We start from the raw sequence: 15,137 nt of genomic DNA, 5'->3' as shown, positions 1-15,137 counted from the left end.
CTGGTCGTTTTATCGAAGCTGCAGGACTGAGGTCATCGCTCGCGTCGAGCCTTTGATGTGCAATCGCTATCGGCCGGACACTCTAAACGGGGGTTGTCGCAGCAACAACAGAGCTATACCGTATTTGGAGTTGATAGCCTTATCGCCTCAGGCAATACCGACCTTAACTTTTCCCGCTTTTGAAGACCGACGGTTGCTGCTAGACGCAAACAGAGGCTATGGCTTTCAGATTCAGGCCCTCTGGGCTTAGCAGGCAGATACTTTCTGCTCCTTCTCCATTAAATGCTACCAGACAATGCCGCGCTCCGGCCGGGCGCCCATATTCGACCTCCGATCGCCTTCCGAAGATCGCGGACACGTCAGTATGGACGGCAATGATTCCCCGATTTCTTCGGGGTGGCAGAGCGCGCAAGGATCCCGCGAAAGAGAAATCTAAAGAATGGAACCCGGCGACGTTCTACATCATAATGTTCACTCTGATCGGCTCGCAGGCCATTCGCATGCTCACTTTGAAGAACGGCTATGCGGCATATACTCGGACGACGGATGCGAAGATCGAGCTTCTAGCGGAGATCATTGCACGAGTCAAGAATGGAGAGAAAGTCGATGTGGAGAAGTTGCTTGGAACGGGCGATGAGGCAAAGGAACGAGAGTGGGACGAGGGTGTGTTGACCAATATCTAACAATACTATTATATGGCTAGTGTCTGACTATTTCTCTCTAGTGCTGCGCGAGATTGAGGCCGAAGATTCCCTATGGCATGAGAAGAAGACCTCCCAGTCGAAAGCAGAGAAGGTCCAGGAGCCCGAGAAAGGACAAAAGCAACCCACACAGCCTACGGAAGACCAAGGCACCGAGGCTGTCAAGACAGAGTCTACACGAAAGCTTAGATTCTATTGAATAGGAACTAAATTCGATCCTCATCAAAAACGACCTCGGGGACTTCGGCCTTGAGAATTGGTCATGTGGGCTCAGAATATACACCGCCGAATTGGGCCACTGCCGTCTCAATGATGTCGAATTGATCTTCAAGATCAGGATGGGATTGCTTTCTAACCACGAAAATTGGGTCTAGCATTTCCCACGCACATGGACCTAGTCCATGACCAATATATCCTCGAGGATATAAATGCAACATCACCTATACAGGGAATCTTTCCTCAAGAGTAGATTCCGATACCCATTTGTGAGCTTGCACATCACGCTTCATGTACATATTTTCTCAAACTTGGGACAAACAACTCAAACCCCAGAAACCATGACTTACAGTGTAATCCAGTGCAAACCACAAGATCAAATGCACCCAAATGCTTCCTTGACCTGTATGGCATCTATCTGCTCTCTAGGCACGACTAAGATCAACCGTGAACTACACATGGCTACTGACAACCACATGATAAAACAGGAAAATATCAACCCAAACCAGATCTAGATTGATAGAAATACCACAACCAGGGCCCTCTATGACAACCCACACCGTCTTTCCAAATCTATCTGCTGTTGATACAATGCAAACATGGGTAGTCTCCGAAAGACATCATGATGCAAAGGGGGGATGCACGTCCCAAGTCAAGCCCAACTAAACCACAAAGAAGGCGGGACATGAAAAGGATCCGAAAGAAATGTGAGAAAGATCTCATGCTAAATCGAAGGAAAGACAGGTCTTGACCAAATGAGAAATGAGAAACATGTCGCTAGTAAAAAGGAAATGAACGAAAACAAGACCAGAAATGACAGCTTCACTAGATAACAGCAAGCCTCTCTACTTCGAGTTCTGCAGGAACTTGGGCCAGTTCTCGGGCCGTGGGACCTGCACCCGGCCAATGTTCTGGTCAATATCAAGGATGAGCTTGAGCGCATTCCTTGACCGGAGGTAAGGCAGAGGCGCCTTAGCGCCCTGTCCGCCGACACTGGGCTCGACGTTACCAGTGGGTGAAATGGGCTCACCCTCACCAGGCATGGGCAAGGCTTTCTGCAGGACCTCGTAGGCGGCCAGAGTGAAACCAAACTGAGGTGAAGAACGCATGATACGGGCGGGTCCACCCTTGAAGAAGGCGGCGAGACCCTCTTCTTTCCAAACGGTAGTAGCGCAGTGGCGGAGACCGTGGTACTTGGTGTCACCCTTGCGAGCTTCGACTTGCAGACGGGTTTTGATCACATCACAGGGGGTGGTTAGGTAGGCGGCGGGCATACCGGCGATGGCACCGGCGGTGAGGAGCTGGACAACGCCCAGCTTGTTTGTAGCGGTTTCGCCGAAGAAGTCAGACTTCAAGTGGGCGTATGTGGGGAAGTAGATAGCCGAGAAGGGGACATCACGAAGGAGACAGGCACTAGCTCCCTTGTACAAACCCACCAAACCCAGATTCTTGACAATCCAGAGGGCTGAGCGCCGAGGGGCCCCCTCAACGTTCTTTGCGATTTCACCCTGAACCTGCAGACGGATTTTCACAATCTCAAGGGGATTTGTGAAGACAACTTGACAAGCACCGGCAGTTCCACCAGCCAAAACCTCTTGACTGTATCTAATCCTGTTGGTTTCCTTGTCTGTGAAGAAGCCACGAACGAGATCGTTCACAGTCAGCTTGATAGCCTTTTCGGGCGCGACACCAATCAACTGAGGAATGACACCAGAGTACAGGCCAGTGAAGCCCTCATTGCGGATAACCTTCCTAGCGCAGTCGAGGGAGTTGTTGTACAGCCTCTCTCCGGGACGAGACGAACGCTGGTTCTGCAGGCGGGTCTTGACCAGATCAATAGGGTAGACCATGAAAGCACCAAAAGCACCGGCGATACTACCCAGAGCAAAGTGGTGTGCAGACTCGAGAACGCTGTGAAGCACAGTCTTGGTCTTCTCAGCAACTTCCTGTCCGGTAGCCAAGGCCTGTTCTGCAGCGATCATGGGGATACGCCATGAAGCATCGATGACCTTGGCGAAGTCCTTCTGGGAGAGACGTCCGGAAGGCGCATCCAGTCCAGCGAAGTGGAACAGAATATCGGCTTCCATGGGTGTAAATTGGGAGAAACGGGTGACGCGAGCGGCCTCGTTCAGGAAGTCGGTACGAGTGATCTTGCCATCTCTGCTCTTCTTTGTTGCTTCGCTGACAACCAAATCAATGATATCCATCTCCCGCATGACATTCTGGAAAGCACGGACATTGGCGTAGGAGATGCGGTTGCTGGTCGAGATATTGCACAGGGTGGAGAGGTTCTCCAGAACATGGTCGGACAGCTTGTGTTTCGAGGTCTCGAGGATAATGCGTTGGAAATCCTCGGGCTGGATAAAACCATCACCATCCTTGTCGAAAATGTGGAAGGCTTGGCGGATGCGCTCACCCTGCAAACCGCGCAGCATCTGGGCGAATTGGGGGTAGGTCATGTCGTGGCGAGACTTGGAGCGGCCTCCGTACAGCGATGCCCATTCTGAGTTCCAATCAAAGGGAATGCTGTCAGCACTCTTGTTCATGTTGTACAGTCCCTGCACGGTGTCGAACTTGACATTGCCGGTGCCATCGAAGTCGAAGAGGCGGAAGGCGATCTCGTACTCGGCATCGGGCTTCGCGAGGAGGTTTTCGAAGGAGGCCCAATCGGTAATGTTCAGCTTGCCAGTTCTCCGTCGGTCTGCAACGCTGAAAAGAATGCCATATTGTTCGCGCTTAATCTTGTGCTGTTTGGAGGAAACCTGGTCAGCAATTGCAAGAATTTCGGTACTTTTGCAGTCCCTGGTAACACTTACATAGTCTTCCTGCTTAGGTGCCACGGCATTAATGAAGTTCTCCTCATTCATGAAGAGTTCACCATTCTCATCCTTTTGCGCATGACGGACAAAGTTCGAGCGCAATTGGTGGGACAGCTGAGGCGCCTCTGTGCTGCCCAGAAGGGATTCCTTCACAGCTTCTTTTACGCTGGCCATTGTGTATGTCCAAGTTGACTTTTAAGTCCTAAACCAAAAAAAATCCACCGCACAAAAGAGAAAAACTGGGGGAAGGAAGGGATCGAGGGATGTGGAGAAGGGGAGAATTGAGTCAATAGAAAAGTTATGCTAGTTAATATAAGCCCACTTAGTAAAGTTTTCGGGGGCTTTTCTCTTCACAATATTAGACTAGATAATTTTGTATTCTTGGATAGATTTGATATTTTTTTACTCTAATGTAATTCATGTGTACATCCGTGGCCACGTTGAATTTTTTTTGTATGTACTACCCCTTGGGGTGTTTTTTTTTTTTTTCATTATGGCGTTATTTACCCGGGCAGATCGGACCGAATCAGAGTCTCACTTTCACCGATCTCCGCATTACTCGACGGAATACTTACGGAGTACTCCGTAGCAGATACCGGTATATATAAGTGTCCCTAATTTAGCCTCGTGGTACTCCTTATTGTTCGAAAACAACTTTCTATTCTCGATTCTTCCTTGGGATTGCATATGTTTGCCACCACGAGCCACTGTATATAGGTACCTAAACCAACCATATAATCCAGGGACAGAGGCAAAAAAAAAACAAAAAAAAAACAAACACAGTCAGCAGGCGACTTGGAAAGAAAAGAAAATGAGGAAGAAACCGGAGAGGTTGAACTTGTGACATGGTCCTTTCGGAACCGGTGAGCCTTAAACGAAAAGACGAGAACACGAAAACACGAAAACACGAAAACACCCCAAGGATTCCGAGTTCGGTGCGGAGTTCAGTGGGAACAAGGATTTGGAGAATCTCATTTCGATTGGTCGCACTTCATCTCTTCCCCTCTCCTCGGCCTTCCAGACTCGGCTCAACTCCGGATTTTATGGACGGAGCACTCCGGTACCGTTATACCCCCTTTTTTTTTTCTCCGCACTCTATTACAATCAGATAATGCGGAATATGGCATTTAACCGACTAGGATTGCTTTCATGTTCGTTCTATCTATTTCTCTTCTTCCAAAGTGCACTGTTCTTGGGTTTCACAAAACTAAATTGCACTATAATTCTAACAACTACTCCACATATGAATCGAGACCATAAAGAGAGTCATACGTTGTAGGTAGCGGTGTAGCTATAGCACCGCAATTCCCAGTCCTGGAATTACCTTGAGCTTAAGGCTTAAACTTTGGAAGCTCCAGAAATGATTCACCGGGAGCCAAGCCGGCCGACATTGCCTGGCGCAATTAATATGGGGTAGTTCCATACGATATGTTATGTTACAAGAAAATCGATTATATAGAGATACAACATACCCATTCCAATATTATATCTCTTCCAAAACTATATACAAGGTGAAATATCAGAATTAGAAAGTTATCCTAGCGAGCATCATTACACCTGGCAGTACTTCCCGAGGGCCGTAGAGGTAAAACAAATGACAAACTGATATAGAACAATTGCTACATACTCAGGGGGTGAAAGGAGAGATTCTAGAAGAGTTTAAGAGGGGTTCTAAGAAGATATATACCTGTTGAATACAGTAGAACGAGCGGTGCAAAATTATAGGAGCTTAAGAAAATCCGATGTGTATCACTGGAAGTAAATCTACTATTCTTAAATTCGATCCCCTTTGAGCGATGGGGTTTGCGCGATTCCAATATATGGTACCTTGGATTATAGGGTTAGTAAATATACATCTTGCTTTGTCGTTGTACCTCACCGGTCCAGAACTTCAGGACAATAACACCATCTTCTGGGTCCCAGCTAGTCATACTAAACTCATACGATTAGATTGTTCAAGGGTCACATCTCCTTAAGTGAAATGATGGACTCTTCTGTTTATCGAAAGATTGGCTCCATAAGATCGTCTCTTCGAAGGGGGAACATACTTATTACAGTGTTCCCTTCGACCTCTCGCTTTGTTTTTTCTCAAAAACTTCACCTTTCTTCACCTTGGTTCCAAACACCAAGAATAGATCTCCAAGTGTTATTAATTTCGCTTCGGATACATGAACGCAAAGAATATTCTCTTTGGGTCCTTTCCAAGATTGCTACTAGACCTTGTTGATCAACCCAAGTCAAAAGGATTATATACAATGGATATTGTCATTTCTTTCCTTCGAGTTTATTTGATAATCTGAGAAGGAACAATGATAGAATATCTTCTATAATATTGAAAAGAAAATACGTAGCTACAACCATCTATATAGGCCTAGCTCTTCGTCCTAAGATACATTATCGGAACACACAACAACGCATCACAGCTCAATACTCCAGCTCAAGAGTCCAAACAAACCAAAGCTTTATCCCCATTCTTGTTGCCTAATAAGCTAGCCAACCCTCAGCCTATTCCAAGTTTTGTGGGTCTTCTGAGCATGTCCCAGATCCTTGTCCTGCATGTCTGCTTTTGATATAATTTCTACCGTCCAGCTCTAGGTCTAGTCGCACGTCCGTCAAAGGTTATATATAGGAAATTCTCCTGCACAGAGTAGGGATTTTTTACCGCTTCCATATACACCTAAACAGACATCGCAACAGACATCTAAAAAGGGCATCCAAAAGTACTACCAAAAGAAGACATGGCAAGGCCGCATAAGTGGCCGACTATTCTTGTATACTTAAATCGAGCTAGACGCTCGTCTCCAAAAAATCAAACACTTCCTCCCCTGGTGTTAAGTAAATGTATGTAAGGATGTACGTCAACTACTCAATGTAGGTTGTCGATTTTAAAGACACTTTCTATAAATAGAACACATAGTCAAACATTACCCCGTACAGCATACGTGCTCCGTTTGAAAAACCAAGAAATATAGTCACTAGGACGATCACGCAAAAAGATGTAACATAGATGAGCATTATCTTGCAATGACTGGAGGTCAATTAGCCTCCCAAAAGAGCCACAATAACACGTAACCAATAGTGCTGCAACCTCATTTACTGTGTATCTTAGCTCACTCTAAATATGTCCAAGTATAAATGTCACTTCTCGCTCAATCCTGAAGAGTAAAAATAGTTGATAGCGGCATCAAGTCCATGTGATGCCTAATTATAGTATGTCGCAACAATCCTGCCGATATTTAAACCAATCAACTTTCGCTAGTCACTGTGATGATGCGGGGATATCACCCAGCAGTGCAGGAATCCACTTGATGTAAGTGTGATCTTCCTCAACTATCGAGTGATAGTCTGTCGAAAGTTTCGAATCAAATGGACAGGAAGACCAGGGTGGGGTTCCAAGTGCAGTTGGCTGCAGGGCATATTGGCCACCCTATCGTCAAACCCTAACATCCGTCACATCACACTAAACTAGGCTTCCAATTGGGTATTTTAATTGGCTGGATGGGACGGAAGCTTTCCAAAGTTAGAAACTTAAGTGTGATGGTGGTGATTTGTGCCCCATCGTGCATGGGGTGGGCGCTTAGGCAGAAGAAGGTGGTTAGCAGTCCGTTCCCCTCTCCCCCTCAAGTGTATATAGCCGCCCTCATCTGTCCCCCAGCAGACTACGTTTCGCATATTGTTTGAGATTTCCTATTTTTTTTTTCTTTCTATTTTTGCCTCTTCTATTTTCGTCCTGCGTCTTGGCTGGCCCAAGTTCTTCAACTCCTTTCTACATCTACGTCAATAATCTGTTTCTCTCCTTGCCTACTCGGATAACTTTGTTGATCAAGGTTTCCCTGTGAAGACCAAATTCAAATAACATCAACTACATTGTTGTTTTAAACTTCTTCAACTATTGTGGATTCTTCATCAATCAAAATGTACACAACCACTGCCCGTGTCGTCAAGCCAAAGCTGTCCCTAAGCATCTCTGCTGTGCAGAATGCTCCTCGACCAACATTGTCGCTCAAGTCACCAAGTGCTCTTCCTCGCACACCTATCTCGCCAGTCTCCGCGGCGAGCCCGACCAGCAAGAGATTCTCCTCACTGCAAGTTCCAAGCTATGCATACACAAACTCTTGCTCATCGAAGAGCATCCTCAAGAAGCACTCGTCCTCGCGCGCTGCTACTGTTGACAAGCGTATACAATTCAAAGTGACACCAACTGTCCACTGTGTGACGCCAATTGAGAATCCAGATGAATATTATGGCAAGCACATGAAGATGTCTCGAGAAGAACGGCGATGGACGGTCCGACAGTGAGATCAAGTTTGAGATTTGTATCACTAATGACCGTCCACGCCTGGAGTAATTGGGAGCGACCAGGTGCTTCTGAATGACTCGGAGTTTACATCCTGCTTTTGGAATGATGCCACGCCCTGCACCCTAGGTCTCTTGCTGGCCACCTCAATCCACACAGCACCTCGCGCACCTCACAATCGACATCCTCAAATTGCAAGATGAGCTCCTAGAAATGACAGAACGACGCATTAAAGTGTGCATCCAGCCTTGTCTCAAGATCAGGTTTTGGATGATTATGTTGCCTCTCGCGCTTTTGGCTATCCCCCAATTCGTCTGTCACTCATGTGGGATAAATCGGCCTTTTGATACACAGTGCACATTCTGTTCTTGGAAGGAAAACGATGTATAAGTGTTTTGGAGGAACAATATATTTATGACGTTATGATGGGACTTGGATTGACGATTTTTGATTTTGGAGTATAGATGTTTTAACCTAGTCGTTCGTTATTGCAAATACAACGGTCTCGACCCTATATTGACATTCTCGATTACAATAGCAGTAAATTCATGATTCGTAGGTAATATTTCTCGCGACAGTACGGAGCTCTCCGTAGATCACCATAGATTGCTGTTTTGGGACACGCTTTAGGGCTCCAATTGAGGGCTTCTCCGGCCCGTGCGCGTCCGATCTTTTTCGCCCCTGTCGCCAGCCGGATGTCAAACATCTTACCAATGTTATTCTCGGTGACTGCTGCTGCGAATTTTCGCAGATCGGCGATAAATGCGAGGAGATGTTTGAACTCCCGCCGTGGCTTGCTCACATTGGCAATTGAAACGTCATGGTAAGCGGAGGTGAACGCCAGTCCAATAAAAAAGCTACCCGACTAATTGGTTGTAAACAACAGTGACGATACATCAGTAGCCATCGTTGAGAAAACAAAGAAAGACCCCAGAAGTGCAGCTAAAATCCATTTCCTTGAAAATGTAACGGCCGACACGCGCGCACATCGGGGAATTCACCCTATCATCGCCCTCGAATCTCACCAAGACAACCTCGCAAACCTTGTACAGAAAGCCCTTAATCACCTACCGGAGTCAAAAACAGGCGATGGACTCAAACTTGCAGATGGAACTCGTCGCCGCCTCCCAGATTTCATATCCGCCACAAGAGGCCCCGGAATGCGGTCAAACCTGTCCGTTGGCCTCGACACTGGAAAAGCGCTGTCGGTTGCATGGCAGATCCCCATGGTCGGAGTGCATCACATGCAGGCACATCTTTTGACACCTGGGCTCGTATCATGTTTGGAAAATGAAGCCAAAGCCGACCCACCCGCAACGACGCCCGAATTTCCCTTCCTGTCCATTCTCGTCTCTGGCGGCCATACGACTCTAGTTCAATCCAAAGGTCTCACAGACCATAAGATACTCGCTACAAGCGAAGATATAGCTATTGGAGAGGCACTCGATAAATCCGCACGAGATATCCTACCCGAGTCTTTGCTTCAGGGAGCTAAAAGCACCATGTACGGCAAGAGTCTAGAGCAATATGTCTTCCCCAATGGCAAAGCCGATTTCGCGGATTACTCGCCACCAGAGACTCGGGGTCAAGAAGTAGCCAGACGTGTAAGCGATTGGGGCTGGTCTCTTACGACCCCATTTGCGAATACGCGAACCATGCAGTTCAGCTTTTCTTCGATTTCGAGCATGGTTGGGAAGATCATGCAAAGTAACGGTACGAATATTAAGATATCAGATGCAGAGCGTGTCGATCTAGGCCGCGAAGCCATGCGTGTCTGTTTTGAACACCTTGCTTCGCGCACCGTTATCGCTCTGGAGACTCTGCGGCCACACAATACTGGCAAGGATGAGATCAACACCCTCGTTGTCAGTGGTGGTGTTGCCGCCAACCAGTTCCTCATGAAAGTGCTTACTTCATTTTTGGAAGTGCGCGGCTTTGGCCACATGAAGATCGTTGCGCCGCCTCCATATTTGTGTACCGACAATGCGGCCATGATTGGATGGGCAGGCATTGAGATGTTCGAGGCTGGGTTCCGATCCGACCTTAGCTGTCGTCCTCTGCGGAAATGGACCCTCGACCCGAAGGCTGATGATGGAGGCATCCTTGGCCCAGGAGGCTGGATCAAAGAGGGATAATTGCAGTTGGATGGCTCCCTGCTTGTATATTAGTGACATACCCTTTATGTATAATAGAGCGTGTAAAGTAGTGCAATCGCATCCCCATAAATTTCTTGATGCAGCCCATGAATTGTAAGGAATAAATTTTGAAAAAAGGAGTCATAGTGCATTATGGACATGTAAGACCCAGAATCATCAGAGACGCCGATGCCATGTAACCTCCGAGTCCACTCATCACCCATGCATCCTCCACAGTAGGGTATCGAAGATGCGCCGTTGCAACCCATGAAAACGAACCAAACTCGCGACCGGCCGACTGTGCAATGCAAGTACTTTGAGATAATGAAGTCATAATCGTGACGATCAGCCGCCGACGGGGGGACCGCTTCGCTGCAGCGAAGCAACCTGTTTTCTAAGCTCCAAGAACAAGTCTTTCCCATTCGCCATGTTGTGCGCTATAGATATGGTTATTGTTTGTTCAAAAGGTATGCTGTGATCGAAGGCAGACTGTACCCTTGGGACCCCAGACAGTAGATCGTTGGGTAGGACCGTCTTTAGAATGAGATTTGTAGGGTGTCGACAACTTGGCTTCTGTATCAATGGCGCATGGATTAGGCTTGAGTAGATATGGAAGTAGCGATAAGACGTACCATGAGGCCCTGCTGTATCGTAGAAGCTTGATCAGCTCTTGTACTTGCAGATTAGATGGATATACATACCCTTCAGACCGTTCTTAACCTCTGCGGCGTTGAAGCCCTGTACAGGGACATGCTGTTCTTGCGGAGGGTTGGATGCGCCCCAAGCAGCACTGTTATCGCGTGCGCTTCCCTGTCCTCCTGTTTTATCACGGTTGTTCGAGTTACGTTGCGACGCCTGGCGACTGGGTCCACCCCGCCACCTGAGGAAGACAGTAATAGTTAGCGAAGCTGAAGCGCGCGGTGTTTTGGGGTGAATAACGCGTACCTGTTGTCGCTAGAACCGCTCATGTTGTAAGTCTATGTAAGAAGGAAAAATCAAAGCTCGATCGAATGAATAAAGTCGTAAATAGCTCGCAAGGGACAGCTGTGGATGTCATGTCCCTATGTCAAGCTGTGGAGGTGCTTCAAGTCCAGATTGGCGCCTCAGGCCAACAGGCCCAGACAGCTCGGGTGTCTCCGCCTTGACCAGATAACCAAACACCTCATCGCGCCTTGCAGCTTCCACGGGCTCTGGCGTCCTTTGCGTCCTTTGTGTCCATTCGTTTCTACTTTTCTGTCGCATGACTTGAGAATTACGGCTTGATTTCCCCCGAGGCCCTGCCTGAGTCGGGCTCTGAACGCGACCTGACGCCGTCCGATTAACAATCGCCATCCCCAACGAGCAACATACACATACCCGAAAGCTCGTCCTTGAATTATGGCACCGACGGTCCGACATTCAATCTCTGGTCGTCCATCACGCAGTAAACCTAGGTCTTCTCTCAAATCATCCAACAGCGGCTCCTTCGGTTCCCCTGACGGCCCTCCTTCGAAGAAGCGAAAGTACGTTCCAGGTGGCCCTGGAGGAGGAGGAAGATTCATCGACTTCGACGCTGCAGCTGCAGCTGCCGCCACCGCCGCCCAAGAAATTCCGAAGAAAACGACTCCCCATCGCCACCCCGCAAGTGCTCGAAGCCGTCCACCCCGTGAAATGGACCAACCATTCTTAGCCCCTCCGCCGCCACCCATCATACCAACAACACCACCCTCCATGTCGCGTCCAAGGCGCGACAAGAACCAAACCCGCGGTCGGTTTACCTCTTCCACGGCCGCCGCTCTTGCTCTTCAACAAGGTGATGGATACAAACCACGCGAAGAACGCGGGTGGGAAGAGTTCCATCCCGACTTGGACATCGATGGCAAAATTGCTGTCTTTACGTCTGAAGAGGTCGATGCCCCAGATAACTCTACTCCTATCTTGAGTCTAGAGGCACTGGCTGGTGCGACAGTCTCGGACCTTTCAGGATCACCAGTTATTATATCAGGCGAAATGGCTTCTCCAATCCCAATCAAGCGCAGGCCTGGCCGTCCACCTCGTCGTCCTGAGGCCATCCTTAATGCCCTTCTCGCCCAGCAAGGACAAAAGATCATACCACCCCCAGGCCCCAACCCCCGCGAGAAACTAACACTACCCAAGCCGTCGTTCAGACTGCGTGACCCTTTCACATTCTATGAGAAGAAGGGCGTCGGGCATCAAAACTATGTTGACCGGACCATGGCAAACGTGGGATACCAGGAGAGCGATCTCTTCCTCCGCCATGATCGGCGATTTATTCGAATGACTGAAGGCACTCAAGAAGATGACCTTGATGTCATTCAACCTGCCATGACAGATGGGGACCTTAACACCACCATTGGGCGTGTCGAATATGACATGGACGAGCAGGATGAAAAATGGTTGGAAGAATATAATGGCAAGCGCCGTGAAGATCAGCTCGAACCCATCAAGCCCGCTGTGTTTGAAATTACCATGACCAAAATCGAGAGGGAGTGGCATGCCCTTGAGAAGCGCATCCCCAAGCCGAATCCCAAACCCCCCCAGACTGGACGTCTTCGCTCTAGCTCTGCAGCTGCGGTCAATGGCGAGACTGCTGGACCGGGCGAAGAACAAGACAGCAAGTGTGCTATCTGTGACGATGGAGATTGTGAAAACTCAAATGCAATCGTTTTCTGCGATGGTTGCGACCTTGCAGTCCATCAGGAGTGTTATGGTGTCCCTTTCATTCCAGAAGGTCAGTGGCTTTGCCGTAAATGCCAGTTGCTGGGAAGAGGGTCCACCAATTGTATTTTCTGCCCAAACACCGAGGGTGCATTCAAACAAACAACCTCATCCAAATGGGCTCATCTACTCTGCTCTTTCTGGATCCCTGAAGTTTCTATTGGTAACCCATCTCTTATGGAGCCGGTGACCGATGTCGAAAAAGTTCCACGCAGCCGCTGGAAGTTGAATTGCTACATCTGCAAACAACGGATGGGTGCATCTATTCAATGCAGTAACAAAAACTGCTTTGTTGCCTTCCATGTCTCATGTGCACGCAGAGCTCAACTCTATCTAAAGATGAAGGTTGGCCATGGTCTTATGGACTCCCACCTTCTCAAGGCTTTCTGCGATAAGCACGTTCCTCCTGACTGGCGATTGGAGCATGGTACTGATGCTGCAACTGCTGATGCCATCGAATATTACCGTAATACCATGCAAGGTAGACGGTGGGGAGACAGCCAAGCTGCAGCACTATCAATGGGCCCGGCACACCCTAGTGATGGCGGAGAAGAGGATCGTACACTCACTCCTCGCCTTACCCTAACAGTAGGCGGCAATAAACGGAAACGTGTTCCCAGAACAATCTGGAAGCTGCCCTCTGGTGCGCCAGTTATTCCCCAGGTTGTGCTAAACTCAGTAATTGCTTCTCTTGGGCGATTTACGGTCCGCCAGAGGAAGCAATATGCCGAGGATGCATCCAAGTATTGGACATTGAAACGGGAGGCGAGACGTGGAGCAGCATTACTCAAGCGACTCCAGTTGCAGTTGGAGACCTTCTCATCTATGGAAATGACACGAAGAGACTATGTGGCAATGGGTGTTCCTGGACACAAACGTCTGGAGCGTCGCATTGAGTTTGGTCAACGACTTTACAAGGATCTCGATCGATTGAGGATGCTATGCGATGAAGTGAAGAAACGGGAGAGGGAGAAGTTAAAGGATGCAGAGATGCTCCGTAACGTTGTCGATCTTGTCTACTTCCCTACGTTCCCACTGCTGTGGCCTATCCTGGAAAAAGCTCAACTGTAAGGTACATTCGTCCTATTTTGTCAACGCTCATACTGACTTTATCCCAGGCTCGATGGAAAGGGTGTGTTTGCAGCCGGCTTGATGTCAATCCGACAAAGGCTCAACGAACGATTCTATCCGTCTGTTGCTGCCTTCTCTGCCGATTTGGCCAGCCTTTTCACCTCGGAAATCGGTGTTGAGCCCGCTGGTGATACCGCGGAACTCCAAGCGCAGATCAGTGGTCGAGCCCCGGAGCTCAGCCTGGAGCAACGCGAGAAGAGAAAATTGGCAAAACGGATAATCAAAGTCATCCAGCCTTCCCTGGAGGATGCGATCAGGAAAGAGAGCGAACTCAACCGCAAACCATTCGAAAAGGAGTTGAAGGAGCTTGATGTGATTCTTGATCACAGTGTGATGTCACGCAATGGTGATTCCGTCGAACCGGAAGGTGATACTGAGTTGTCTGGTCACCCCGATGCCATGGAAGGGGTTGAAGAAACACTTCCTACGACAGAGCCTCCATCGGAAGCCCAGCCTAAAGATGAACAACACCCTGAGGCAGAAGAGCTGCCTCCTGCTGAAGACCCTATGAAGAGTGTCCCCACCTACTATCGACATCCAACGCCTGTCTTGACCGAGCAAGACCAGCAGCTACCTTTGGCTTTGGGTGGCATTCAATGGTACATGCAGCCATTCGACCCTATCGGTACAACTGTTCACGAGGAACGGTGGACTGGACGGGATGTCATGCGTGGAATGAGTGAAGAACTCAGCGAACTGGATGAGGATGAACTCGAAGGGTTGAAGGACTTAGTTAACGATGGAGACCTGAAGGGCCAGACCACCAGCACCCCGGCTGCTTCACAACAGAATCCCCGTCGAACTCGACGTTTGCGAGGCTCACGATGATTGCTTTCTGGACATGATTCGTATGGGGTTCATGAATTTGATTTTAGCGCATTCCAATTCCAAGGAGTTAGTTTTAGTTGTATGAGTATTTGCACTGTTCTATAGCTAAGAAGGCTTTAATATGGCGATTGCTTCGGTCTTGGCATAAAATCTGTTTGTCATAGTCAAGATAACCCCCTGCATAAACTCGCATTTTCAAAAGAAAAAGAAAAATCAGAGATTTTTCTTATTTTTCTTATTTTTCTTCTCCAAATTCACCCAAATTCACCCAATTCACTAAAAATCCACGCAG

The 15,137-nt window shown here is 48.3% G+C and overlaps 6 protein-coding genes across 6 annotated transcripts; 4 read left to right on the top strand and 2 right to left on the bottom strand.

Moving 5' to 3' along the window:
- Positions 1-215: 215 nt before the first annotated feature.
- On the top strand, positions 216-900 carry N7537_006268 (DUF5321 domain-containing protein; the record flags this gene model as incomplete). Its single annotated transcript, XM_056897325.1, has 2 exons — positions 216-663; positions 725-900. Coding segments are annotated over 2 exons (624 nt in total), but the record flags the coding sequence as incomplete, so codon positions are not given.
- Positions 901-1,762: 862 nt separating this feature from the next.
- Positions 1,763-3,910, bottom strand: N7537_006267 (citrin; the record flags this gene model as incomplete). Its single annotated transcript, XM_056897324.1, has 2 exons — positions 1,763-3,664; positions 3,734-3,910. 2 exons carry the CDS (start codon positions 3,908-3,910, stop codon positions 1,763-1,765), a joined length of 2,079 nt encoding a protein of 692 aa, XP_056753109.1.
- Positions 3,911-7,651: 3,741 nt separating this feature from the next.
- On the top strand, positions 7,652-8,035 carry N7537_006266 (uncharacterized protein; the record flags this gene model as incomplete). Its single annotated transcript, XM_056897323.1, has 1 exon — positions 7,652-8,035. One exon carries the CDS (start codon positions 7,652-7,654, stop codon positions 8,033-8,035), a length of 384 nt encoding a protein of 127 aa, XP_056753108.1.
- A 711-nt stretch (positions 8,036-8,746) lies between these two features.
- On the top strand, positions 8,747-10,168 carry N7537_006265 (N(6)-L-threonylcarbamoyladenine synthase family protein; the record flags this gene model as incomplete). The annotated part of the gene is made up of 2 exons (XM_056897322.1): positions 8,747-8,856; positions 8,920-10,168. The coding sequence occupies 2 exons, from the start codon at positions 8,747-8,749 to the stop codon at positions 10,166-10,168; spliced, it is 1,359 nt and encodes a 452-aa protein (XP_056753107.1).
- A 345-nt stretch (positions 10,169-10,513) lies between these two features.
- On the bottom strand, positions 10,514-11,136 carry N7537_006264 (uncharacterized protein; the record flags this gene model as incomplete). The annotated part of the gene is made up of 5 exons (XM_056897321.1): positions 10,514-10,605; positions 10,664-10,741; positions 10,801-10,812; positions 10,870-11,048; positions 11,114-11,136. 5 exons carry the CDS (start codon positions 11,134-11,136, stop codon positions 10,514-10,516), a joined length of 384 nt encoding a protein of 127 aa, XP_056753106.1.
- Positions 11,137-11,545: 409 nt separating this feature from the next.
- Positions 11,546-14,845, top strand: N7537_006263 (putative PHD finger domain protein; the record flags this gene model as incomplete). Its single annotated transcript, XM_056897320.1, has 2 exons — positions 11,546-13,953; positions 14,005-14,845. 2 exons carry the CDS (start codon positions 11,546-11,548, stop codon positions 14,843-14,845), a joined length of 3,249 nt encoding a protein of 1,082 aa, XP_056753105.1.
- Between the last annotated feature and the right edge of the window lie 292 nt (positions 14,846-15,137).

This window comes from Penicillium hordei (assembly GCF_028827395.1).
Source record: "Penicillium hordei strain IBT 12815 chromosome Unknown utg000003l_segment0_segment0, whole genome shotgun sequence".
Lineage (NCBI taxonomy): Eukaryota > Fungi > Ascomycota > Eurotiomycetes > Eurotiales > Aspergillaceae > Penicillium > Penicillium hordei.
Note: the sequence above shows the minus strand (reverse complement) of the source record. Positions and strands in the feature narration are given on the sequence as shown.